At 46.0% G+C, this 24,976-nt stretch overlaps 2 protein-coding genes across 2 annotated transcripts; one reads left to right on the top strand and one right to left on the bottom strand.

Annotated features, from left to right (window-relative positions):
* Positions 1 to 2,889: 2,889 nt before the first annotated feature.
* LOC142472430 (kynurenine--oxoglutarate transaminase 3-like) lies at positions 2,890 to 20,286 on the top strand. The gene is made up of 24 exons (XM_075579521.1): positions 2,890 to 3,187; positions 3,644 to 3,794; positions 4,962 to 5,111; positions 5,441 to 5,527; positions 5,901 to 6,029; positions 6,627 to 6,747; positions 6,951 to 7,027; positions 7,118 to 7,207; positions 8,108 to 8,294; positions 8,783 to 8,859; positions 9,195 to 9,281; positions 10,397 to 10,470; positions 14,931 to 14,964; positions 15,884 to 15,926; positions 16,105 to 16,224; positions 16,555 to 16,714; positions 16,796 to 16,885; positions 17,136 to 17,185; positions 17,271 to 17,401; positions 18,354 to 18,423; positions 18,518 to 18,616; positions 19,080 to 19,182; positions 19,631 to 19,778; positions 19,924 to 20,286. The coding sequence occupies exons 1-24, from the start codon at positions 2,943 to 2,945 to the stop codon at positions 19,996 to 19,998; spliced, it is 2,598 nt and encodes an 865-aa protein (XP_075435636.1). The 5' UTR covers positions 2,890 to 2,942; the 3' UTR covers positions 19,999 to 20,286.
* Positions 20,287 to 20,818: 532 nt separating this feature from the next.
* Positions 20,819 to 24,761, bottom strand: ENDOG (endonuclease G). Its single transcript, XM_075578627.1, has 3 exons — positions 24,221 to 24,761; positions 22,761 to 22,870; positions 20,819 to 21,296 (listed from the first exon to the last, which is right to left on the bottom strand). The coding sequence occupies exons 1-3, from the start codon at positions 24,698 to 24,700 to the stop codon at positions 21,014 to 21,016; spliced, it is 873 nt and encodes a 290-aa protein (XP_075434742.1). The 5' UTR covers positions 24,701 to 24,761; the 3' UTR covers positions 20,819 to 21,013.
* Positions 24,762 to 24,976: the final 215 nt, after the last annotated feature.

Raw genomic sequence — 24,976 nt, 5'->3', positions numbered from 1 at the left:
TGTCACACTTGTGGTTACCTGGACTGTGACAGGTGTGTGCTATAGCATTACAATGCGTTGCATGCACCTGGGGCACTGAAGGGGTTACTGTGACCAGAATATTCCCAATGTGAGCCAGGATTAATATCCTCCTGCCGTTTGCTGCCAGAGGGGCTCGCGACGCACTGACCAGGTCACCTGCTGCATGACCCCGGATAGCCCAGGTGTGACTCCTAACGCCGCTACAGTGGTCAGGTATTTCTGCTGTCTCCTGGACCGGTACTCTGGGTCTGGGAGCAGAACCTGGCCGGACTATACACTGACCGAGTACACGAGAGAGAGTGGGGGGGGGGGGTGACCTGACCGACCCTCCCATGTGCAGCAGCATAGAGAGTGAGGAGCTCTGTGGCTGCCCCCTGCCCACAGTGTGCCTGCCCCCTGCCCGCAGTGTGCCTGCCCCCTGCCCGCAGTGTGCCTGCCCCCTGCCCGCAGTGTGCCTGCCCCCTGCCCGCAGTGTGCCTGCCCCCTGCCCGCAGTGTGCCTGCCCCCTGCCCGCAGTGTGCCTGCCCCCTGCCCACAGTGTGCCTGCCCCCTGCCCACATTGTGCCAATCCGGCCCGGATTTTGTAGACTGGCATGTTGAATTTTAGATCTGCTGAAGCCTCTGAAGTTGTTGTCCAACTATAGACTGGACCAATATGGGTTATAAACTCTCACTCAATCATTTGAGTTATGTTGATTTAACAGCATTGCTACCTTTTTTATTATGACTCATACTGCTATTACTCTCAGTAAGACACCTTTCTAAAGCAGAATGCACTGGTATTTGTGCAACCTTAATGCGCATTGGGGCAGGGACCTCGTTCCTATGTCTTTGTGCAACAAAAAGATGACATCACTTAGGACAATCTTGTTGTCCTCTCTCTCCCACATTGTACTGCAGAATATGTTGGCACTTTACATATTACAAGATCCCATGAATAACCTTAGGCCCGGTGCCTGCATCCGTGATTTGGCATCACACACACGTTATGAGAGCTTTTGGCAGTGACAAGCACCTGGTGCCACCATGATATCACATCCTGTCCTTGCGAGAGACGGCCTGAGCTAAGCCTGGGGATCACGTAGGGGGAAACCAGGGTTCCCAAAAACCCATGGGAGGGTCAAGGAAAAGGACAGAGAATGTCACAATACAGCAGGGAAAGTGTTACAGGGGGAGAGTGTGAGGGGTCGAACTGCTACAGTTGGCACACCACAGGTCACTGCTTCTCCTTTCAGTTATATGAGCAGCTGTATGTATGTATGTATGTGCAACAAAGTAACAGTACAGATCACTGCTCCTTTCAGTTATATGAGATGTATGTATGTATGTGCAACAAAGTAACAGTACAGATCACTGCTTCTCCTTTCAGTTATATGAGCAGATGTATGTATGTATGTATGTATGTATGTATGTATGTATGTGCAACAAAGTAACAGTACAGATCACTGCTTCTCCTTTCAGTTATATGGTATGTATGTATGTATGTATGTATGTATGTATGTATGTATGTGCAACAAAGTAACAGTACAGATCACTGCTTCTCCTTTCAGTTGTATGTATGTATGTATGTATGTATGTATGTATGTGCAACAAAGTAACAGTACAGATCACTGCTTCTCCTTTCAGTTATATGAGCAGCTGTATGTATGTATGTATGTATGTATGTATGTGCAACAAAGTAACAGTACAGATCACTGCTTCTCCTTTCAGTTATATGAGCAGCTGTATGTATGTGCAACAAAGTAACAGTACAGATCACTGCTTCTCCTTTCAGTTATATGAGCAGCTGTATGTATGTATGTATGTGCAACAAAGTAACAGTACAGATCACTGCTGCTGGGGTTTCTATGTTATCAACATCTTTACAGCTGTTGACCTTGTCTGTACCACACATACTTTGATTGTCCTCTCCTTGGATGTTGGGATCATTACTTTCTGAGACCTCGGGCATTCAATGAAGGGGGTTGTGGGTTTTGGTATCGGGAGCAAGCCTCCCCCCTGGTTTATGCTTGGGAGATGAGCTTCACTTCTCATTTAGCGCCATGTACAGTAGAAATGACATCACTTGGGATGGGCAGCCAGTGTGATCATGTTTCATTAGATCTTTAGGGGCTGTCAGTCACTCTCCAGGTGTAATTAGGCTAACCTCCTTCAGGAAGTAAGGGAGTCGTGTCTTTCCACTGGCCCATGTTGCAAAAGGTGTGTGTGTGTGTACACTGACGCAGGTAGGCAAAGTGGTGTATTCATTTGAATATCCTATTGGTGCCTGCCTATTGAATCTTTTTAGTTCTGTGGGTTTTGGTCTACCATGTGTTTCCTGGTGCTAGCCTAATTTTATCAGGTGGGAGATGGATTTGTAAATGACCCTGTGTGGGTTTTGTTCATGTGATACAAAATAGGAAGCATTGGAACCCAGTGGGGAAGGATCTGGTGTGGCTAGCAAATATATATGCTAATATTCCGCTGTGTGATCCACTGAAGAGGAATGGGTTAAGCGGTCCATTTGAGAGTGAATGTTATGGTTTGATATGTTTGAGTAAGGAACCTGTGCTTGATGGGGAAGGGTTTTTAGGATTACTGATTATGGAATCCATCGAGAAATGATTTGTGGCCCTTGTGATCAAGCTGTTTCTAGGGAAGTGTTCCGGCGTTCTATTAGGATGGGGTAGGATGGCACGCTTGCATAGATCACGAGCATGGTTTGTTTAAGCAGCTATTCAGTTGTGGAATTGTTAATATTTAACCTCCATAGATGACTGTTTAGCCTCTGGGGCAGAGCTGAGGGGGTCGCACTCTGATCCCTAGGGTTCCATTTCAAAATACTGCGTTTTTATCCATGGTTTCGTGGCACGCTGTCAAGCTGTGGGGCATAGTGCGACGTGTTCCAGCGCACACATACTATCCGCACCATCACAGCCGGAATGCCCTCGCATATTTTAGCTTTCATTAAGAACAAAGTCCACTCTTTGCTCTATGTTTATGTTTGGAGGAGGCGGGGTTACAAATGTGTCCATCCCCAGGACGGACCTCGCTGCCTCTTGGCTTCAGAGAAGGGGGTTTATAAGCGGTTTCTCACCCGTCCTCTCTCTCTTTTCCCCCCTACACAGGACAGAATGTCACAGCAGATCCAGGCTCGGAGGCTGGAGGGAGTGGATGAGAATGTATGGTGAGTTTGGGGTGATATCAACTGCACTGTGAGACTGAAATAAAAAAGCTGTAACGGCTCACACCAGATTTATACACACCACAAGATCCGCAAAACCCATTTGCACTGTATCGGCCTTTATCACTAGACTATGTAGATATTATTTGACGGGGACGTGCAGAGATTGAATGGCGTTTACATGTAGAAAGTGCAGTGATGTTGCTTAGAGCACATGGAGGTACAGTACAGACAGCCCTCGGTTATCCAACGGAACCCGTTCTGGAAGTAGGGTTGGATAGTGAAACCGTCCCATGTTAATCAGTGGCGGTGAGCGTTTGGATAACGCATTCTGGCATCGAATAACGGCCCTTAGGGTGGCATTGTAAAGCGTTGGATATGCCATTCGTTGTAAAGTGAAACGTTGGATAACGAGGACTGCCTGTAGCATGCATCAGGTGTTTTGCTTTTCCCTTGCAGGGTAGAGTTTGTGAGCCTCGCAGCTCTTCATAAAACGGTGAACCTGGGACAAGGTTTCCCTGACTTCTCGCCCCCGAGTTTTGTGACGGAAGCTTTTTCCAGGGCCATTACTGAGGAGCGCACACTGCTGAACCAGTACACACGAGCGTTTGTAAGTGTCCGACCCCTCTCCACATGGTTACAATGTACCAGCTGCTACTTCTTCTCTCATATTGCCCATACCACCTGCTAAATCATCTTCAGTACATCACATCTTCCCTAGATGCATTCGCTTTAGCGCACACAAATGACGTTTATTTGTCCTAGGTTATTACTTGCATATAGCAGATATATGGTAGTCGACATCAAATATGTCGTATGCTTTACAAAGAGGTTGCATGTTGTCCTTTTCTCTACTTGACATGTCCTGTCCTGTTGGAGTCTTCCCCTGGTATAATCTCACCTGTCTGATCTTCGTGTTTCTCTGTTATCCTGTTTGACTCTCTAACCAAATCTACTTTTTTTATTATATATATATCTATCTATATATATATATATATATATAATCTCCAAATAGAATTTCCTATTGTCAGTATTATGACTGAATATGGTATCACACGTGTCTTTATAGATGGACCTATAACCTTTGTATATAGGTCCATCTGTCATCATCGCGTCTTACAGATATGGAAATCAACCTTTTTGTATATCCTTGCAATTTAATGAGCAAATCTTTCTCACATGATAGCCCAAGACAGCTGTCTGTCATATCTATCCCTGAATGTAACTTCTGTAGGAGTTGGCCACACGTCTTTACTTCAGATAACCTGCTTGTAATATTATCTAATGCTCATTCTTTACCATCAGAAATACAGTAGAGTCCTGATTATCCAACCTTCTGTGTTATCCAGCGTCTGTGCGCACGCCCCGCTCACTGCGTAACTCATTTCTTTAAGCAATAACTGTTGAATAATTATATACTGTATTAATAAACTTATGTGTATGTATTATACAAACTTATACTGTACTGCATTTAACATATTACATACTTACACTGCATTTATTATTTGATTTGTTTCACTCCCCCCTCCTGTTTTCTGATTTTCCAACATTTTCGGTTATCCAACATGGTCTCGGTCCCGTTTAGGTTGGATAACCAAGACTCTACTGTAATCTTAGGTAGCACTGTCTTTGTAATCTACCTTTTGTGTGATTGATAATTATTTAATAAAGAATATCTAACACCACCTATTTATAAACACCAGTCACTATGACTGACACAAACACCCCACGGATCTCGTTCTCATTGCTCCTCTGGGGCCTCTTTGTCTCTTTACAGGGGCACCCTCCTTTGGTGAAGGTCATTGCTCGCTTGTTTGGGCAGCTGCTGGGACAGGAGCTGGATCCTCTGAACAATGTCCTGGTATCAGTGGGCGCTTACGGAGCTCTGTATTGTGCCTTCCAGGCGCTGGTGGATGAAGGGGATGAGGTAACACTGCACAATCAGGGCTCTTCATGAAACTGCGATGGTGCCAATTGGGGCAGCACGGCATGGAAACTTCCAATCGGGCCCCATGTTCTGATTGGCACTATTGCAGTTTAAGGAATAGCCCCACCGGTCTCCGTTATTATCCTCCTGTATTATCACCCATTTATCTATGTAATCCCTCTAATGACTGCCCTATCGCCCACCTGCCCATATTCCATATGATATGCCTCATGCCAACCTCATCGTATCTCTTCTATATCACCGTCTTTCTTTCCTCATACCATGTTCAAACCAGGAAATAGCTTTGCCTTTGTTTTCCTTTTCTCAAGGTCATTATCATTGAGCCTTTCTTTGACTGTTATGAACCAATGGTGAAAATGGCTGGAGGGAGATGTGTCTTTATCCCACTGAGACCAGTGAGTGTTTTATTTTTCTCTTTAAGAATTGGAGTAATTAACTTGGAAAAGGGCACCATTATTACATGCGTGTTACAATATAATTACATACGATGCAATGAAACCTGTCTCATTGGTCCCTATGCAATATGCTGTGAAGCTATCTCCATGCCAGGAAAGTGTCTGATCTCCATTCAATGCTTCCCTGGCAGACTAGTGAATGGGGACCGTGGGAAGCATCCCGAATGTACACATTGTTCCTCTGAGATTCCAGCTCAGAGGGAGTACATCAAGCCTGCAGTACAGTCGGGCCCCATCATGGCCCCATAGCTAGATTGTGACATCCCTCCTCTGGCCATGTGATCTAACTCTTGCGTCTTGCTGCTGTGTGTAGAAACCCACAGATGCAGAGGAGTCGCAGAGTAGTGGGAGCTGGCGCCTGGATCCTGATGAGTTAGCGGCAAGGATCAGCAACCGCACCAAGGCCCTTGTCATAAACACCCCAAATAACCCTCTGGGGAAGGTGAGTGGGGCTCATGGAGGCTGCCGGTGCCGAGTGAATTCTACCTGGGCGTCAGGATAAACCTGGAACAGTCCCACATGGCATCCGATTGGAGCACACATAAATACAAGATGTTTTAACTGAGTGGCAGCCAGGTATATTATTTTTTTTATTTTTTTGCACCTTTTTCATGTCAAATTACTCGGGATGCATCATTCCAAAGTAAGTTTAACGGAAGATGCAAGAGATGTTCTCCTGCTTTGTTTCACCTTGTTGTATGGGAACTTCAGTCTGTTCTGTGCACGTGTTGTAGTTTTTAGTGCTTGGAGTTCCACACTGATGGGTTTACCGGGTATTTTTTATGACTTGACCCGTTTTGGGAACACCAATGCTTTGCACGTCCACTGACTGCTTCAGGAATGTCCAAGGGCAAAAAATATATATATAGGACCAAGGAAAATGGTATTTCAATGGAAAAACTACTTGATGAATAATAACTCCATTATAGCTGATGTGGGTGGGACAGGCTGCCACTGAGTGTGATTTAAACGGCTGGGAGGCTAGTCCAGTATAAGCAGACTCCATGTGTGTGGACTTAACCACACTGTCTGTGCTCAGGTCTTCGACAAAGAGGAGCTAGAGGTGATTGCAGACTTGTGCGTGAAACACGACATCTTGTGCTTCAGTGACGAGGTGTACGAGTGGCTGGTGTACGATGGGAACCGACACACACGGATCGGTGAGTGTGCACAATCACTGTGCATGGTAATCACATGGTCAAGAGTCCTACATATGCTTCAATTGCACATCAGTCTTCAAATAAGCCCCACTGTGACAGGCATCTGTAAGCATTGTCGGACAACCATGAGCAGTTGCTCTGATTAGTCCCAGACTCTGCAGCCAGACTCAGTATTTAGTCCGCCTCTCGTCACTTCCTTGCAGCCAGCCTTCCAGGGATGTGGGACCGCACCGTCACCATTGGCAGTGCAGGGAAGACCTTCAGTGCCACCGGGTGGAAGGTAACAGACCCTCTTGATGCCCTGAACATTGTCTATAACTTGTCTATGGTTAATTTGGGCAAAGAGTCACCATGAAACTGCTCGTTACAGGTCGGCTGGGCCCTGGGTCCCGATCACCTTCTCAAGCACCTCCGGACCGTCCATCAGAACTCTGTGTATCACTGTGCAACTGGAGCACAGGTAAGAACACAATCGGGCAGGGCTCTCTTGGCATTAGAGTGCACCGAATACCAGTATAGGTGCAGTCCCCTACAGTAGGTCTTCAGGACCTCTGTACAATGAGGGACGGAGATTCGATAGAAACTTTCAGATATATAAACACAGTATGGTGCAGGAATACCTTTCCCACAGACAAGCGGCCATGATCTGAAGTGAGATAACTCCGGGGAACTGTGAGGCAGTACTTAATCACCGATCGTAGCACATCTACTTTCCCAAAGAATACACCGGACAAAACACTTGGGAGTTTTAGATTGTAAGCTCCTTGGCGCAGGTCCCTCTTACCTACTATATCAGTGGGTGTTAATGTTTTTATCATGGCTTGACACTTTATTGCACTGCTGACTATGTTGGCAGATAGATTGGTTGTGGTTATTATTATTATCTGGAGATCAAGTAGGTTCTAAAGCTTAAGTAATATGGGAAAGGAAAGGATAAGGGACCAATCATAATGAGGCCTTGTCTGCTTCAATGTATCTATGGAGAAGCTTGTTATGCACTGCAGAAGAATGGATTGCAAGCCTCTCCAGCAGAAGTGTCATTAAATGCAGAGTGGCTTGTCGGGCATTTCCCTTTCTGCATATGCCTCGGGGTGGACTGTTCTAAACCAAGGGTGGCCAACTCCAAATCCTAAAGGGCCACCTATAGGTTTTAAGGATATCCCTGCTTCAGAACAGGTGGCTCAGTCCCTGGCTGAGCCAATCATTGAGCCGCTGGTGGTGTAGCAGGGATATCCTTAACCTGACGTGTTGATGGCCCTTGAGGACTGGAGTTGGCCATGCCTGGTCTAAACACTTTATATACAGTGCCTCTTACTCACTGTTTCTGGGTTCATCCTCCCCCCTTCACCCCCCCCCACAGGAAGCGGTGGCTCAAGGGTTTCAGAGGGAGCTGGAGAGACTGGGAAGGCCGGATAGTTACTTTGTGCAGCTGTCGGAGGAGCTGCAAGGGAAGCGAGACCGTCTCTACCGCTGCCTGAGACAGGTGGGGATGGAGCCCGTCAAGCCTCAGGGTTCATACTTCATGATCGCTGACATCTCCCACTTCAGTAAGTCTGTGCCTCACTCCAGGGGCTCAACGGCCCCCCAACCCTCATTACAAAGTGACCCAGTCATGTGACATTTTCTAACTACTTTGTCGTGGAGGTAGTGTGTCCATCCGTGGTCACAAGCGGCTGACACTAGCATTTGGAGCCGGCTCCCTTGGTTCAGAGAGTGCCTCTGCTCACTAAGCCATTCCTAAGGGGTTGCTCCACAGGACTTCTTCCTTTCTAGAAGACCCCCTTACAGTCCGTTCAAGTGAATGGGCCATAAAGCACTATTACTCCATGAGATCCCTTCTGTGGCAGAAGACCTCTTGCACCCCATTCACTTGACTGTCCTGTAAGTGGGGAGATATATACCATGTCATGCCGGCTGGTATCTGGGAGTAGCACCACTTGGTAAATATGGCTTTATACCATGAAAGTGGCACTGATTGGGGCAATATCATAAGTCATGGTGATCATGAGTGTTTCCTTATGTTCTTTCTGCGCAGAAGCCGAGGTGCCCCCTCCCTCCGACCCTGATGTGCCTTATGACTACTACTTTGTGAAGTGGATGATGGAGCACAAGGTAAACCTTTCAGTATACACCCATCTGCTGTGCTCTTCATCACACACCCTGACAGTACGTTCTTGCATAGAATTTTGCATATACGTTTACTGTATTTTCAGCCCAAGAGCTTGCAATTAGCCTCCTCCCTCCCCCCATAATCTGGCAATGGTATTGGTCATTGACTCTCCTACTAAAATCCGTGTTACCATTGTGCGGGACTCGAGTGTCTACTTCGTGTTCTGAAGTCTTTGCCCTCATGCTATGGTCTTGCCTTGTTATCCCTCTGTGCCTTCCTGCTTCTACGGGGGGAAAATGCGTTCTAACACCCAGGTTCGTTCTCTCCCCCTCTGCAGCAATTAGCAGCTATACCCATGTCTGCCTTCTACAGCGTTCCACACAAGAAGCTCTTTGATAATTTCATCAGGTTTTGCTTTGTAAAGGTTAGTAGGCTGACATTAGGAAGACCATAAAGTGGATCGCAGGAGCTTGTGAAACCCCACAGCTACATGCACTCAGCTAAGAGATTTCACACGGGGTCTGGGTTTGCTAGCAGCCGTAAATCTTTTGACGCTTCTAGGGTACTGCAGCAAGGGCACTATTCTCACACCGGAATGCCAGGAAGTCTTGTGCTTGCTAACTGGGAATAAGATCTGCACAGATGTTTAGCTGAAAATGTAAATATAGTGATACAATAGTATGATCTGGCTTATCCTTACTAGAGAAAAGCCATGCATTCTAGTCTCATCTGGCATAACAATGAAACAAAAGCAGATATGAGCGTTTAATTTCTATATGCGTTACAATTCGGCGAGCTGCTGCTTTTTGTATTTGTAGTGCATTCTGACTTTTAAATATGCCTTAGATTTGCACATGCAACTTTTATATTTTGGTAAGTAGGTACAGTTGCAACAAGCACACCCATCAAATCAGTCACGTATGTGAATGATCTGGTTTTGTATTCCTATTTGCTGGTGTTTTTACACATTGGTATGGTTGTAAGATCAGAATAAAAACCTGTCCTGGATCTCCTGCACACTGTAGACGTGGAGTCTTGGCAGGTCATCTGCAATCCCGCTGAATAGCCCCATACGTTATTTTTTTTTATGGCATGGGAATCTAGGGGAGCCCTCCACTGTTGAACAGTTATTTTGCGCTCCGGGGACCCCCTGGCTACTGATGGTTACCAGTGTACCCCCGGGGTATTTAAATTGGCCGTTCAATAGGAACCCGCAACCAATGATGTTGAGGCTTCCTTTTGGGGACCCGCAAGATTCTGGCAGCCATTTTTAATCCCCTGGATGGAGCACCGGTAAGTATGGCGGGGATATGGAGGTTCCAGATCTGAAAATAACTTTTATTCAGCTGCAGAGGCCTCTGCGGTTCCCATACTGCAATAAAAAACAAAAAAGGAGCCCAGGACTCCTGCTGGCACGGAAAGATTTCAGCCCCATGAAGCAAAGGCTTTGTGCGTAACTAGATGCATATGGATATTGCCAGACAGACGTATGCATCAGGCCTCCTCAGGACAGCAGTGACTTGTGTTTCACGGGTTTAGGAGGATACTACGCTGGATTCAGCGGTGAAGATACTACAGCAGTGGAGTCGTGACGCCGCTGGACGGGAACAGCTGTAACTGAAGAATCACATGACATATCACTTTAAAAAAAACATTGCTGTCTATGGCAAAGAAGGGCGGGTCACCGTGTTGGTCCTTCCATGTAGTGACAAAGGAGGGAGAGGAAGAGGGAGTAGGGTGTGAGATACCTTTTATTGGACCAACAAGTAGTTGATATGTTCCAAGATTTCCAACCTCTCAGTCCATCAGGTCTTACCTACCCTACCCTGAGCAGTTGAAAAGCTTGTAACAATCAACTACTTGTTGATACAATAGAATGTATCATCCTCCTTAGCAATGTAGTCAGTTTATGGGATTCCTTTTCTGTGATAAACATGGTGCTGACTTTTGCAGCCAAGAGGCGTTAATAGAGACCCTATTTCGTGGATTTGTTTGCACATTTTTAGATTAAAAGAACATTGTTTAGATTGTAAAGTCTCCTGGGCCAGGGATTACATTTCTGGTGTTGTTACACTTATTGTATCATTTCATGCCTTGGCGTGTTTTCTGTAAAGCGATTTGTATAAATAAAAATAGGTTCACATGCATATTTGCCCTTTTTTCCTTATTTATAAAATGTTTACCAGGAAGTAATACGTGAAACGAGAGGTAACTCTCAACGTATGTCCTGGGCACAGAGTTAAGATGACAAATACACAGTTACATAAGTGAGCAGGGTTATACATTTATATACAAGACATTGCATGCACAGTTACAGATAATATATATTATAGGCGTATGTTACAGACCAGATTATAATGTGAGACAGCTTTAGTTTTGAAAGAACTTATACTGGTGGCGGCTGTGAGAGTCTCCGGTAGATTGTTCCAGTTTTGGGGTGCACGGTAAGAGGAGGAGAGGCCGGATACTTTATTGAGCCTTGGGACCATGAACAGTCTTTTGGAGTCAGATCTCAGATGATAAGTGCTGCATGTGGTAGGGGTGAGGCGCTTGTTCAGGTAGACGGGTAGCTTGCCCAGAAAGTATTTGAAGGCAAGACAGGAAAGATGAACTTTGCACCTAGAGTCAAGTGATGCACAATCTAGTTCTTTGAGCATTTCGCAGTGGTGTGTGTTGTATTTGCATTGGAGAACAAAACGGCATATTGAATTGTAGAGGCTATCAAGTTTGCTAAGGTGGGTTTGGGGTGCCGAGCTATATACTATGAAAAAAATAATATACATACAGAACAAAAATGTGCAAAGTCTTTTATTGGTGCAATGCTTTGGCTACATTCTGGGGCCTTAGTCAAGTGGGTAGCTGAAGCGTTTGGTCAATAAAACTTTTTTTATTTTTTAAATATTGTTACAATTTTTTTTCCTATGGAGTACGATGTAGTGGGTTAACTTTTACACACCCCTTGGGTGTAGGCTTATCTGGATACCTTTCTTGGATGTAGTTTGGCAGCATCATCCTCAAGATATAGATGGATCTATCTTCATCGCACTCCCAAGATTACAAATCGTACTGGCATGAGTGTGAGGAAACCGCCGGATACACGGGCGTCTGATAGAGGGACTGCAGATGGAACGCCGATTCCTTGCGTCCTCCCGGCGCTGTCCTTGGGAGATGACACCACTGAGAGCCCAGTATAGCATGGCACCTCAGCTGGCGTTTCTGCGTTATTGTTACATATACACTTCCTCTCTCTCTCTCCTTCCCTCCCCCCACCCCCTCTAGAAACAAAAGGCTTGGAAACGCGGATGAGAGCGTGGGAATTATTCTTGGACATGTGCAATAATATACACACTTATTCACATTTCAAAATAGTTTTGAATCTGTTATTTTTTGTAAATTATTACAATCTAATGGTGTGTAAAAAAATAAATAATGAATTTTTATTAAGATTTGCACAATGTTACAACACTTCGCATGTGGTCTATGGGGGGAAAAAGTACAGGAACTGCTCTCCAACTGAAGCAAAGCCATGTGTACACATCACATAACCAAGACAATAAACCATTGATTACAATCTAATAATTGCTGTTCCAACGAACTATGTGAGGTTGGAATTCCTTTGGCTTTGGACTATTTGGCATTTTTTGTTTGTGTAACATTTTCCCCTCCCCTCTCTCTTTCTTTTCCCATCATGGTTTTTTTGTTTCCTTTACTTACCACTTTTTTGTGTCATTTATTGACTGATACTTAATTGTATTAATTGCCACTTATGTTGTTACATATCCTGGGGTGAGGGAGTAAGGCGTCCCAGGTGATTCCATCACACTTGTACCTGATTTGCCATGATTTACTGTGAAAATGAATATTGTGCGTTCGTATATAAAAAAAAAAAAATGCAGCATTTATGACATAAAAAGGAGAATATGATGCTGATTGTGCATTCTCATTGTACTGGGGAGTAGTTATGTGGGCTGGGGGCAACAACAGAGGCGGGGGAAGAAGTGTGTTTACTTGCAGCTTGGAAAATGGAGGGGACCCACGGAGGTGCCAGTCAGAGGGGGCCCGGGGAGGTGCCTGTCAGTTCCACCGGCCTTCAGGAGGCCCCTCTGCGGATCTGTCATGTGTTCGGGTCACTGGCAGAGTGCCCCGGCCCCTAACTCACCGGGTCTGGACCATTTGTCCCAGCTGTGCCCCCCTATTGGAAGTCGGGCACCTACATGGAATCGCCAGTTTTTTAGCTGCCCCCCCCCCCCTAATGTTGCTGCTCAAAGTCAGGGGTGCACAAACTTTTTGTCCTGCTATCCCCTACTGCTCGCGGGTCCCCCCTTATTTTGAATCAAGCGTCAAATGACGCCGTGGGGTCATGTGACGTCACGTGATCCCACAGCGTCATTTGACACCGCGTTGCCATGTCGACGCATCGCCCTGAAGCCGTCTGAGTCATCAAGGTAACTGAATTACAGAGGCCTCGCGCGGTCCCCTGGCATTTAATGTAACCGCCGTCCCCCCCAAAAACATCTCACGCACCCCTGCTCTAGGTGACCGCTTAGTGGTTAAACCAGTCCTGTACACATCAATATATGCAATCACAAATTTTTGCACATAACTACATTTACTTATGTACCCATCCCTAGGAGCTACAACTGTATTTAGGGGGTTAGTGGCCTTAAACGGTTGTGTGTGGGCTCACAAGAGTGACGCCCCTCTGCCCTCACGGGGTATAACAAGGAAGAAGCCGTGTTTTTCTTCTTTGACCGTATTTTGAGAACTGCAACTCATGCGTGAATATGAATACACCCCCACAAACACATACATGACACATACATGTAGTGTACACACTGTAATAGGTATATATAAACATTAACATACGCCAAACTTGCTTCAATCAGAATTAGGGAAATGTAATAGCTGTATACACACACGCCCAGAGAGGTAATACCGGTATACACACACGCCCAGAGAGGTAATACCGGTATACACATACACGCCCAGAGAGGTAATACAGATATACACATATACTCCCAGAGAGGTAATACACATACAGATACATACATAGGTAATACACATACACACACATACATTCATACAGAGAGGTAATACAGATATACACATATACTCCCAGAGAGGTGTATACACATACACGCCCAGAGAGGTAATACCGGTATACACATTCACGCCCAGAGAGGTAATACAGATATACACATACACGCCCAGAGAGGTAATACCGGTATACACATACACTCCCAGAGAGGTAATACCGGCATACACATACACGCCTAGAGAGGTAATACTGGTATACACATACACGCCCAGAGAGCTAATACCGGTATACACATACACGCCCAGAGAGGTAATACCGGTATACACATACACGCCCAGAGAGGTAATACCGGTATACACATACACGCCCAGAGAGGTAATACCGGTATACACATACACGCCCAGAGAGGTAATACCGGTATACACATACACGCCCAGAGAGGTAATACCGGCATACACATACACGCCCAGAGAGGTAATACCGGTATACACATACACGCCCAGAGAGGTAATACCGGTATACACATACACGCCCAGAGAGGTAATACCGGCATACACATACACGCCCAGAGAGGTAATACCGTATACACATACACGCCCAGAGAGGTAATACAGATATACACATACACTCCCAGAGGTAATACTGGTATACACTTACATGTCTAGTACAGTATTACCTCGAATGTTTTAATGGACATTGTCCAAATACAGGACAGTCCGGTTCAATACTGGACACCTAGTAACCATTTATACATTCTGCATTTATTTTATTTCTAAAAAATAATAATACTCAGCTTGTGAAAAATAAAGATTAGGGTAAAAATGACATAATTCCATTTTACACCTGCGATCTGCAACCTGAGTTTGGTAATGTGCAGAGCTCCTGTGTCACGTGCTCAGGCGTGCTCTAATTGTTTGTAGTGTTGGACAATAAAGTTATTAAGAAAAGGGGGCGTGTTGTTACAAGCTGGCCAATCAGGATGCCCGTTGCTAAGGGAGTCCTAGGAAACCGGAAGTGTTACTCACAACGTGAGTAAAACATGGCTGAGAAGAGACACAGGGTGCAGGAGGTGAGTTATCCGAAAGGGGGGGGGGGGGGGGGGGGAAGAGGTGAGAAAGGGAGAGGTGAGAAAGAGAGGCATTCAGAGGTGGGAGAAGAGATGAATCCTGGGAATAGAGAGCAGAGGGATCCTGAGGGGTTGGCAGGGTTTCCAGGTGTCCAGTATTGGACTGGACTGCCCTGCATTTGGACACTGTCCTGCATTTGGACACTGTCCAGTAAAAATGAGAGGTAATACTGGACATGTTGTGTCCAGTATTCCCTCTCTGGACATAGTGACCTGACCGGCTGGGGGGGGCTGCAAGATTTCCCAGTGCAAGGAGAGAACAGGGCTGTTGATAGGAGTGCAGTTTCCTCCATTCTGATTGGCTGCTGCTGGGTAATGCGGCCAGTCAGAAGGAAGTGTCATGAGCCAATGGGTGGGTCCAAAGAGAGGAGGAAACAGCATGGAGCGGAGAGCGAGATGTGTGTCTGTCTGTTGATGGTGTGCGTGTCTCGAGCCCATCGCACCTTTCACCATTATGTCCAGTATTTTTGGAGAAGCCATCTGGCAATCCTAGGGGTGGGGGTGAGAGGGATATTAAGGGGTATCTTGTACAGATAAGAAAAAAAACTGAAGAAATTGTGAGAGGCCAAGAAAGGCGAGAAGAATGTGTTTGATAGGGCATGGACACTTTGAAAACAGAGGGTCCATTGAAACCAACAAAGACATGGAGAGGGCGAAGAGGCAGATTCACTTGAGCAGGAGGGATCCCTGGACCAGAAAGAAACCAGCGAATGAGAGAGGGAAGAAGGATGAATAAGAGGATGACAGACAAGTGAAAATGTTTGCGCGGCGCATACTATCCTGATCCCAGTATCGTTAGCACTTATTTTGGGTTGATGCTCGGACCTTTTCTGGAATAATTTTTGTTCTACTTTTGTTTCAGGACGGTGAGAGTAAAGTTGACTGGAGGAAGCAGAAGCAGCAAAGTAAGACATTTCATAAGAATGCTTTCCATACTATGCCTATATCTATTGTATCTGCCACCCAGTCTGTGCTTTGCGTTGGTATACAGGACCTGGCACATCCAATGCAAGCAGGACATACAACTGGGCGCAAGCAGGTGGGCAGATTACAGCGCACCTCTAAAATGTACCTGAATTGCAGGAGTAGAGGAGCGGAAAAAATGGAGAGAAGAGAAATTGTTAAAAATGCTGGAGAGGAGCAAGCAGGAGGAGATGGAGAAGCAGAGCAAGGAGGAAGAAGAAAGGAAGAGGAAAGGAAAAGGTAACAATCGACCTGTGTGCATGGCATGGTAGGATCTGGTGGAAACAGCTGAGGGACATTATCTGCACGATTAAATAAGATAAGAGATCTGATTAACCCCTTGAGGGGCGGAATGTGTGCCGCTGTCTCCTGATATTCAAAGGGTTAAAGTACTGTTTTATGCAGCAGATGTAATTGCAATACACATTACAAGATCTTTATGACAAAAAGAGCAAATACATTGTACTCTGATATCCTGTGAGCTGCTCTGAGTGAGAGCAGTTCTAAACCAAATATCAGTTTAATAAATTGATTAAAGGGATTCGGTGACCTTGTATGTTGTCTCCTCAGGCCGTCCGTACACACTTAGTGTGGCATTACCAGGCTCTATAATGGATAATGCCCAGTCCCCCGAACTACGCACATACCTGGCTGGACAGATCGCCCGCGCCTGCGCCATCTTCTGTGTGGACGAGATTGTGGTGTTTGATGAAGCCGGGGAAGATTCTAAGTATGTGTTTACGGTATGTCGGGTTGTGACGTGGAAAGTGCTCTCTGCCTGCCAGTCCACTCACTGCATGTTCTGTTGCAGAAGCGTGGAAGGGAACTTTGAAGGAGTGGGGAAGAAAGGACAGGCCTGTGTGCAGTTAGCACGGATCTTGCAATACCTGGAGTGCCCTCAGTAAGTACAGATTCGTGACCTCACTCGGATACAAAATAATCCTCAACATTGTGTCCAAGTCTGGCGCAATATTTGCAAGGTAATGTTGTTTAATAGTGTGTTGGGCAGAGTTTTTGAAACAGATACAACTGTTGGAAAATACTTGAAACAGATTTGCATCATTCACTTACCAGTCTCACCCAGATTTTCAGGATTCTACGCTGTTTAATACCCATTTCATTCCTTTGTCCATCTCCTTTCCCCTCCTTAGATATCTGAGAAAATCATTTTTCCCAATGCATCCTGACTTGCAATTTGCAGGTAAGCAAATGGCCAGAGCTCCGATCCTGTGTATAATGCAATAACTGGTTGCGGCAGGATCCAAGCTTTCTTTGTGTTATTTTAGGGCTTCTCAACCCCCTGGACAGCCCCCACCATGTGAGGATAGATGAGGAGTCGGAGTATCGGGAGGGCGTGGTCCTGGATCGGCCCACCAAGTCGGGCAAAGGCTCCTTTGTAAACTGTGGCATGAGGAAGGTACAAGATGGTTTCATTTTGATATTGCATATGGGAACATAACAGAACAAGTATACTAAACTATGTACAGCGCAGGGCAAGAGACCATTTAGATATTGGACTCTGGTAATTAAATGATAATCTCATCTGAGGATTGTAAATGATAATCTCATCTGAGGATTGTAAATTAATAAATTTTCTCTGCCGCACACCAAGCGAAAGATTCTCCAACCTTCAGTATCTGTGTTGCATATTTATTGCAAAAAACACTCCAATAGCTCAACATTTTGGGGAGTTTTACCCCTGTGTCGGGTGCACAAAAAATATGACCAAAGTATTGTGAGGGAAGATATAAAGGACAGTAAATGGACGTGCACATAGTATAGGGTACAAAATTAAAAATAAAGCGACACTCCAGTGGTCTTTCACAATAAAAAGATGAATTTATTGGCAGTGAACACTGCTTCGGTCCGCTTGCAAACTTTTAAGATTCGCAAGTGGACTGAAACGTCGATCACTGCCAATAAATCCATCTTTTTACTGTGGCAGACCACGGGAGTGCCAATGTAGCCTTATTTTGTACCCTGGACTGTCGGTGGTTTCTGCGTTTGCATCAGGCCGCGGTTGCGGAGCACCCATGGCCGTTTCCGTCATACCGGGAGAGCACCACTCTGGAACACACTTGGTAGGTACGAGGGAGAGGCCGTGTGAAAACAGACAAGTCCCACAACTCGAGCTCACAAACATCTGCACACAGATTGTGGTTATCCTTTATTAGGTGCAAAATGTTACCAGCTGACGACAAATAATCTAAATGTTAACATTGGGGGGGGAGGGTGCGACTCAATTTTCATAAAGTGCAAGAAAGAAAAAATGGCTTTGTTGACCCTAAATACAGAAATTGGAGCCAGAGGCACTAAACGGATTTGGTATCTACCAGTTTCTTGCCTCACTGCATTTCCTCTCTTTCTAGGAGGTGCAGATAGACAAACAGTTGCAGTCTGGTATCAGGGTCACCGTGCGTTTACACAAAGAGAAAGCCGGTAAGCCACCCAACGCTGCGACTGGTCCTACGGTTACTGGGTACCTGGCATGAAAAACCTGACCGCCTTGGTGACAAATCTACTTCTCTTCTAGAACACAAAGTGCGGAAAGGAGTTGTGGTCTCCCCCCAGCACCCAAGGACAGAGGGCGGTTTGTACTGGGGATACAGAGTCAGACTAGCATCCTGCCTCAGTGAGTAGTAGCAAGACCCTGTCATGCATGCAAACTGCGATGTGCTTGTGAAGTGATACACCTTGTGCATAACCTATCGCAGGGACGCTCAACTCCAGTCAAGCCCCCCCCCCCCGCCCACAACAGGTCAGGATATTCCTGCTTCAGCACAGGTGGCTCAATCAGAGGCTCAGACTTGAATTGAGCCACCTGTGCTGAAGCTGGGATATCCTAAAAACCTGACTGTTGGGGGGGAGACGGGGGGAGAGTTGAGCGCCCCTGCCTTATCGCGCCCCTGCCTTATCGCGCCCCTGCCTTATCGCGCCCCTGCCTTATCGCGCCCCTGCCTTATCGCGCCCCTGCCTTATCGCGCCCCTGCCTTATCGCGCCCCTGCCTTATCGCCACCCCTGCCTTATCGCCACCCCTGCCTTATCGCGCCCCTGCCTTATCGCGCCCCTGCCTTATCGCACTGCTTTTTGCCAGGTGCTGTTTTCTCGGAGTGCCCCTTTAAGGATGGCTATGACTTTTCCATTGGAACCTCGGAGCGAGGAAGCTGCGTGGAAACGGTGACACTGCCGGAGTTTAGGTAATTCAGCTCCACTCTAGACACCGAAATGGTGAAGAGAGCTCTGAAAACGACATGGGTTAAACAGAAGTGCAGGAACTGATTTGGGGAACAGACCGGAGATATTCCAGGAATGCGATCCAGATACAGAGAACTGAACCTTCAGCAATGACCTATAACACCAGGTCACATAATTAATGTATTTTGTTTGTGCACTCATTGCTATATACATTAATTATAAATCTGTCTGGCAGATTGCACCATCTTGTTGAAATATATACATTATTAAGGGAAGAACAGTTTTAGCTGGAACATGCTGCCTTTGGTTCGAAGTATTTATGCACAGTTATGCCGTTCCCACTATTTGGTTGCATGCTCTTGCTTTCCGACCTTTGACCTGATGGATCTGCACTGCCTCTCGCTGGTAGCATTAGGATTGTGCAGTGATATTGTTGCATTCTGTTTTCAGACACGCCTTGGTCGTCTTCGGGGGCCTCCAAGGGTTAGAAGCCAGTGTGGACAGTGACCAGAACCTGGATATTGCAGAACCCAACTTCTTGTTTAACCTTTATCTGAACACATGTCCAGGGCAGGGCAGCCGTACCATCAGGACGGAGGTTAGTAACTCTGCATTCAACACTGGAATTTCTGCACCCTATCGTTATGCCTTAGGATGTATTGGTGACACGTGGCTCAGTATCCGTAAGTCTTGCCGGGGTAAGCCTGATACTGATTCTCAGATGTTTCTGGGTTTGGTTCTAGGAAGCTATTCTAATCTCGCTGGCAGCACTGAGGCCCAGGATAGATGCCGCTGTACAGAGGTCCAAAGAAAGCTGAACGGTTTCTGTCTCTCTACCGTTCTCCCTACATGTCTCCAAGGACTTTCTACATTCAGTGCTGCACCTCTGGGAGTTGCATCTCTCTGGCTGAGACTTTGGGAAGCAGCATGTGCTAATGAAAGATTCAATGCCTGTGTGTGGATAAGATGAAGGATGCTGATCAAACTGCCCAATCTAAGCTGCCGGTGCCTCTGTAATGGGAGTTTGCAGCTACCTCTTTTAAGAAGTAATGATGTGTTAACACCAAAATAAAATGATTTGTGAAATCTTCCATTGGCCTGAAGCTTGCGTGTCGTGTTGTTTTATATAGGGGCGGAAGATATATTCACCATTATCACACCATGCTGGACAAAAGGTAACATTTAATTCCGAAAGTACCAAGGTCTCCAGTGTTACGCACAACACGCCAATGAATGAATGAATGAAGAGCAATATCAGAGGTGAAAAACAATAAAAACTCTAAACAAACTCTTGGCAAAGGGCTGTTTTTAGCCTGACCCGTTGAGTCTCTTTGCCTGGTATGCTTAGACTTTTTTAGAAGGGTTTTTTTATGTTAGGGTTTTTATATTTCTTACATTTTTGGTATACGATTGCATGGCATGTTTGCCTTGATAAGTCATTACATTTTGTATCTGTAATATTGAGTATTTGTTTTCCACCTTGACACATCCCTTTGTTTTACTTATAGCTGTGGTATAGGGGGGATGCCACTTGGATTTGGTGGTGTTTGTGCTATTTGTATTTCCTGTTTGTCCCTATAAGGACAGATGCTTACGGGTATATCATGCTCTTGGATTTGATGAAACGTGAAGCACACACAAAATAAAAATAGGTTTTATTACATTCATGTTAGGAATCTTTCCCCCCCCCCCCCCACATTGTATTGCAAGCCACTGGTTTCTGAAGTGTCACAATCTGGGTGTCAGGTGAGGGGTTAGTTTTTGTCACAGAGACTCCAGCATAATCCGCTTAGGGGAGAACTCGAAAGTCCAACTCCCCCGGCCCGGGAGGTGTCATTTGCTCCCTGCGGTGATCGCCTTTAAATGGTTTGTTCTCTTCATAATATTAGGGACAAAGAGCAGACCCGCTGCTCGCTCAATGCTTTCTATAGGGACCAGGAAGCGTTCCAATGGGATCTTCTCATCCACTGGAGAATTTGGCATCACATAGGAGCGCAGCTCTATCTCTCCGCTGTATTTCTCCAAGACAACCACCTTGAAGAAGTGTGTGGGGACTGCCACGTTATTCTTGCCAATCACTTGGTATTTCACATACATCTTTCCATCTGCCTCCATCCTGTGAGAAGAAACGTGGATAGAAGAAAATGATAGAGAGAGATATATCTCTCCACCAAGTGCTCTGACTTCATCTTCCCACCTAACTTTTGGTCGTCGTCTTGGTCTTTTAATGTCGCTTGGAACGATGGATTTTGTTTAACCTCCGGGGGATCTCTAGCACCTCTGCCGTCATGACTTCTTCCTAAACGCTGACCATCCAGCTTCTGGAGAATGTGAAATAACAAGGAGAAAAAACGGAGCGCTACCCAATGCAAGAGGGCAGAGCGATGCGTATCCCCAATAGTGATAAAAAAAAAAACTATCAGATTGATTGGATCATGGAATAAAGGCTACAGCCCCAAACCAATGTGTTTCAAGCATCTAAGGGCTCTTTTTATTAAAGGTAAACTATATACTTTTTAAACTTTTTTTTTGCCTTGATAAAGAGCCCTTAGGGGCTTGAAACATGTTGGTTTGGGCCTATATCCTTTATGCCATGATCCAATAAATGGGATATTTGTTATCGCTATTGGGATACGCATCTCTCTGGCTTCTTGCATTGGGCAGCGCCGTTATTTCCAGTTCTACCTTCAGCGGATTGCACACCAGGTGCCTCAGGACACCAGGATTTCTATTTTGGACGCCGAAAGGTCACGAGTCACATAATATATCCACACTGATATTATTCAGGCCCTGGCTCTTACTATATACACAAGTCTGTGTTTGCATCTTCACTGGAGCATGTCTGATCATTCCAGTTAGGCGTGTGGGTTGGGATACTTACCTGTAATATATTCGACATCAGTTACCGGACAGGTACCGTGCACTGATATCGTCAAACAAAATTCAACTAATCAGTCCAGGATTCTCGGAGCACCACACAGTTTTTTGTAGCTCTGGAGAATGAGACTTTGCCATTCGATGTACTCCGTATTTGGGGGTTGAGGCCTTACTTGCCACGCCAGCCACATTTGCATGTAGCAAGTACCTTTCCCACTTTAGATGGGGTATATTGTTTAAGCTTTCATAGTATGTTCGAACCATCTGGGACACCACATCTTCTTGAACATCAGTTGCCACCTTCCCGCCATTTTGAGGCAATGAGAGGAGGATTATCCGACACACACAAATGTCCATGGTTGGACAGAGATGGTACACAACGAGATTCCAAGGGATGGCAAAAGACCAAAGACGACGACCAAAAGTAAGATGGGAGGATGAAATCTGCCAATGTTGGAGCGACGTGGAGAAGAGAGGGTTGGAACTGCGGTGCTTGGAAGATCCTTGGGTGGCTTCCTCCAGCAGTGGGGAGACAAGGCCTGATGGCGATATTCTGTACATACCGTTCATACTTATATACAAAGCTACAGTTATTATAACTAAGGTGTAGGTACAGACTATTGGGTAGGGGGTGAAACAAGTTTTGCCCCAAATACCTATACACCCTTAGGTTTGTGCTACTGATTTTAAGCATGTGTCCTACCTGGGCAGGAAGAGCGGTCCGGTACACAGGTACACATTCGTGTTACTCTTGGTTAAACCCCGGCAGTATTTCTCCAGGTTATTCCAGGCGTTCTGATTCAGGTGAGGATTCTGCAGGAAGGAAAGAAAACAATTAGATAGGGGCAGGGAATTTCAGCTGTCATCCCATTGTATGTATCTTGTAACGTGCTATCCATGTACATAGCGCTTCACTGCAATAATATACGGGACAATAATACGGGACAGTGTAGGAATAAGCGCGTCAGACATAAAGTAAAACAGAAGAAGGAGCCCCTGCCCTGGAAGAGCTTCCTCTTCTCCCTCTTCTGATATACAGCAGGTTTGTCTCATTTTGGCCCAGATTTATAAAGGTGCCAATTCAAATGGGAGTTAAAATGTGCTAAATGTTAGCACTATTTAGTGAATCTGGGCCTTCACGTTTCCCACAACCTGTCCGGCATTTAATAGCTGCAGCACAGTCCCATCTTGTCCCTTATCTTTCCTTGTGTTTCGGCTCTTTTATAACCTGAAATGTTTTCTTTTCCCCTTTTTGTAACTGTGACGCGCTTTGAGCCCCATTGGGAGAAAAGCGCTGTATATAAATAGTTATTATTATGATTATTATTCGTCTCTGTTTATTAAAACCCTATAATAAATCCTGTTTCCTTCACCATGGAGGCAGGTCCCACGGTCTCTGCTAGGATGATATTTTTTAGGTTTGGAAGTATAGTGATTTACCCCTTCCTCCCCCCCACTTATTATAGTTATTAACCACCTTCCTCCCCCTATATAGTATAGTGATTTACCCCTTCCTCACCCCATATATTAGTTATTAACCCCTTCCTCCCCCATATATTATAGTTATTAACCCCCTTCCTCCCCCTATATAGTATAGTGATTTACCCCTTCCTCACCCCATATATTAGTTATTAACCCCTTCCTCCCCCATATATTATAGTTATTAACCCCCTTCCTCCCCCTATATAGTAAAGTGATTTACCCCTTCCTCCTCCCATATATTAGTTATTAACCCCTTCCTCTTCCCATATATTATAGTTATTAACCCCCTTCCTCCCCTATATAGTACAGTTATTAACCGCTTCCTCCCCCATATATTATAGTTATTAACCCTCTCCCCCATATAGTAGTTATTAACACCCCTTCCTCCCCATATAGTAGTTATTAACCCCTTCCTCCCCATATATTAGTAATTAACCCCTTCCTCCCCCATATATTATAGTTATTAACCCGCTTCCTCCCCCATATAGTATAGTTATTAACCCCTTCCTCCCCATATAGTATAGTTATTAACCCCCTTCCTCCCCATATAGTATAGTTATTAACCCCTTCCTCCCCCCACATAGTATAGTGATTACCCCCCTTCCCCTCCCCCTCCCCCCCCCCCCATGCATATTGATACCCCAGACCCCTCTCTCCCGCTATAGACCCCCTCCCAGAGACCTGCGGGTACACGTTGCTCAGCAGGAACGTCTCGTCCGTCGCCTCCTGGCTCCGCCTGTGATTGGCCGCGGCCGCCAGGTGCCCCCGGTCGAAGCCGCTGCCCCGGTAGTCGGTGTTGGCGGCCCGGTGATAGGGGTGCACCGTGTCATCCTCCCGGAAGCAGCTGCCCTGCCGGTCCCCGGGCCCCCGCAGCCGGTCCCCGGTGAGGTGCTCCAGCACCCAGGCGGGGCCCCGCAGCCGGGGGTCGTAGCTCAGCACGTGGGACTCGCGGCTCTTCAGCTGGCTGAGGCCGGGGATCCCGAAGCGCAGGAGGCCGGAGCCCGGGGATACCTGGGAGGTGGAGGCCTGCAGGGTGGGGGCGACCACCAGGCCCCGAGCACCGCGCTCTCCCCGCAACCTCCAGCCGGTCACACCGGCTCCCAGCGCGGCCCCAACCACCAAGGCCGCCCCGGAGAGCAGCGCCTGCCCGCGGAGCCCCATGTCAACGACACGCTGACCTTCACCGAGGCCCAGCCAGTGACAGGGAGCCTCATCCTACCCTCACCTTCATCATCATCATTATTATTATATTGGTAATAGCGTCAGCCCATTACTATTATAGCTTCCATGTCTTATGTACAGGGATAGCGCTATACCAATAAAAATAATAATTATATATATGTACTCACACCCATCGAATTCTTATTATTACTATCTGTTTGTATTATATTGTTAATAGCGTTGGCCTATTACTATTATAACTACCATGGTTATGTA

Source organism: Ascaphus truei, chromosome 21 (assembly GCF_040206685.1).
Source record: "Ascaphus truei isolate aAscTru1 chromosome 21, aAscTru1.hap1, whole genome shotgun sequence".
NCBI classification, from domain to species: Eukaryota; Metazoa; Chordata; class Amphibia; order Anura; family Ascaphidae; genus Ascaphus; species Ascaphus truei.
Note: the sequence above shows the minus strand (reverse complement) of the source record. Positions and strands in the feature narration are given on the sequence as shown.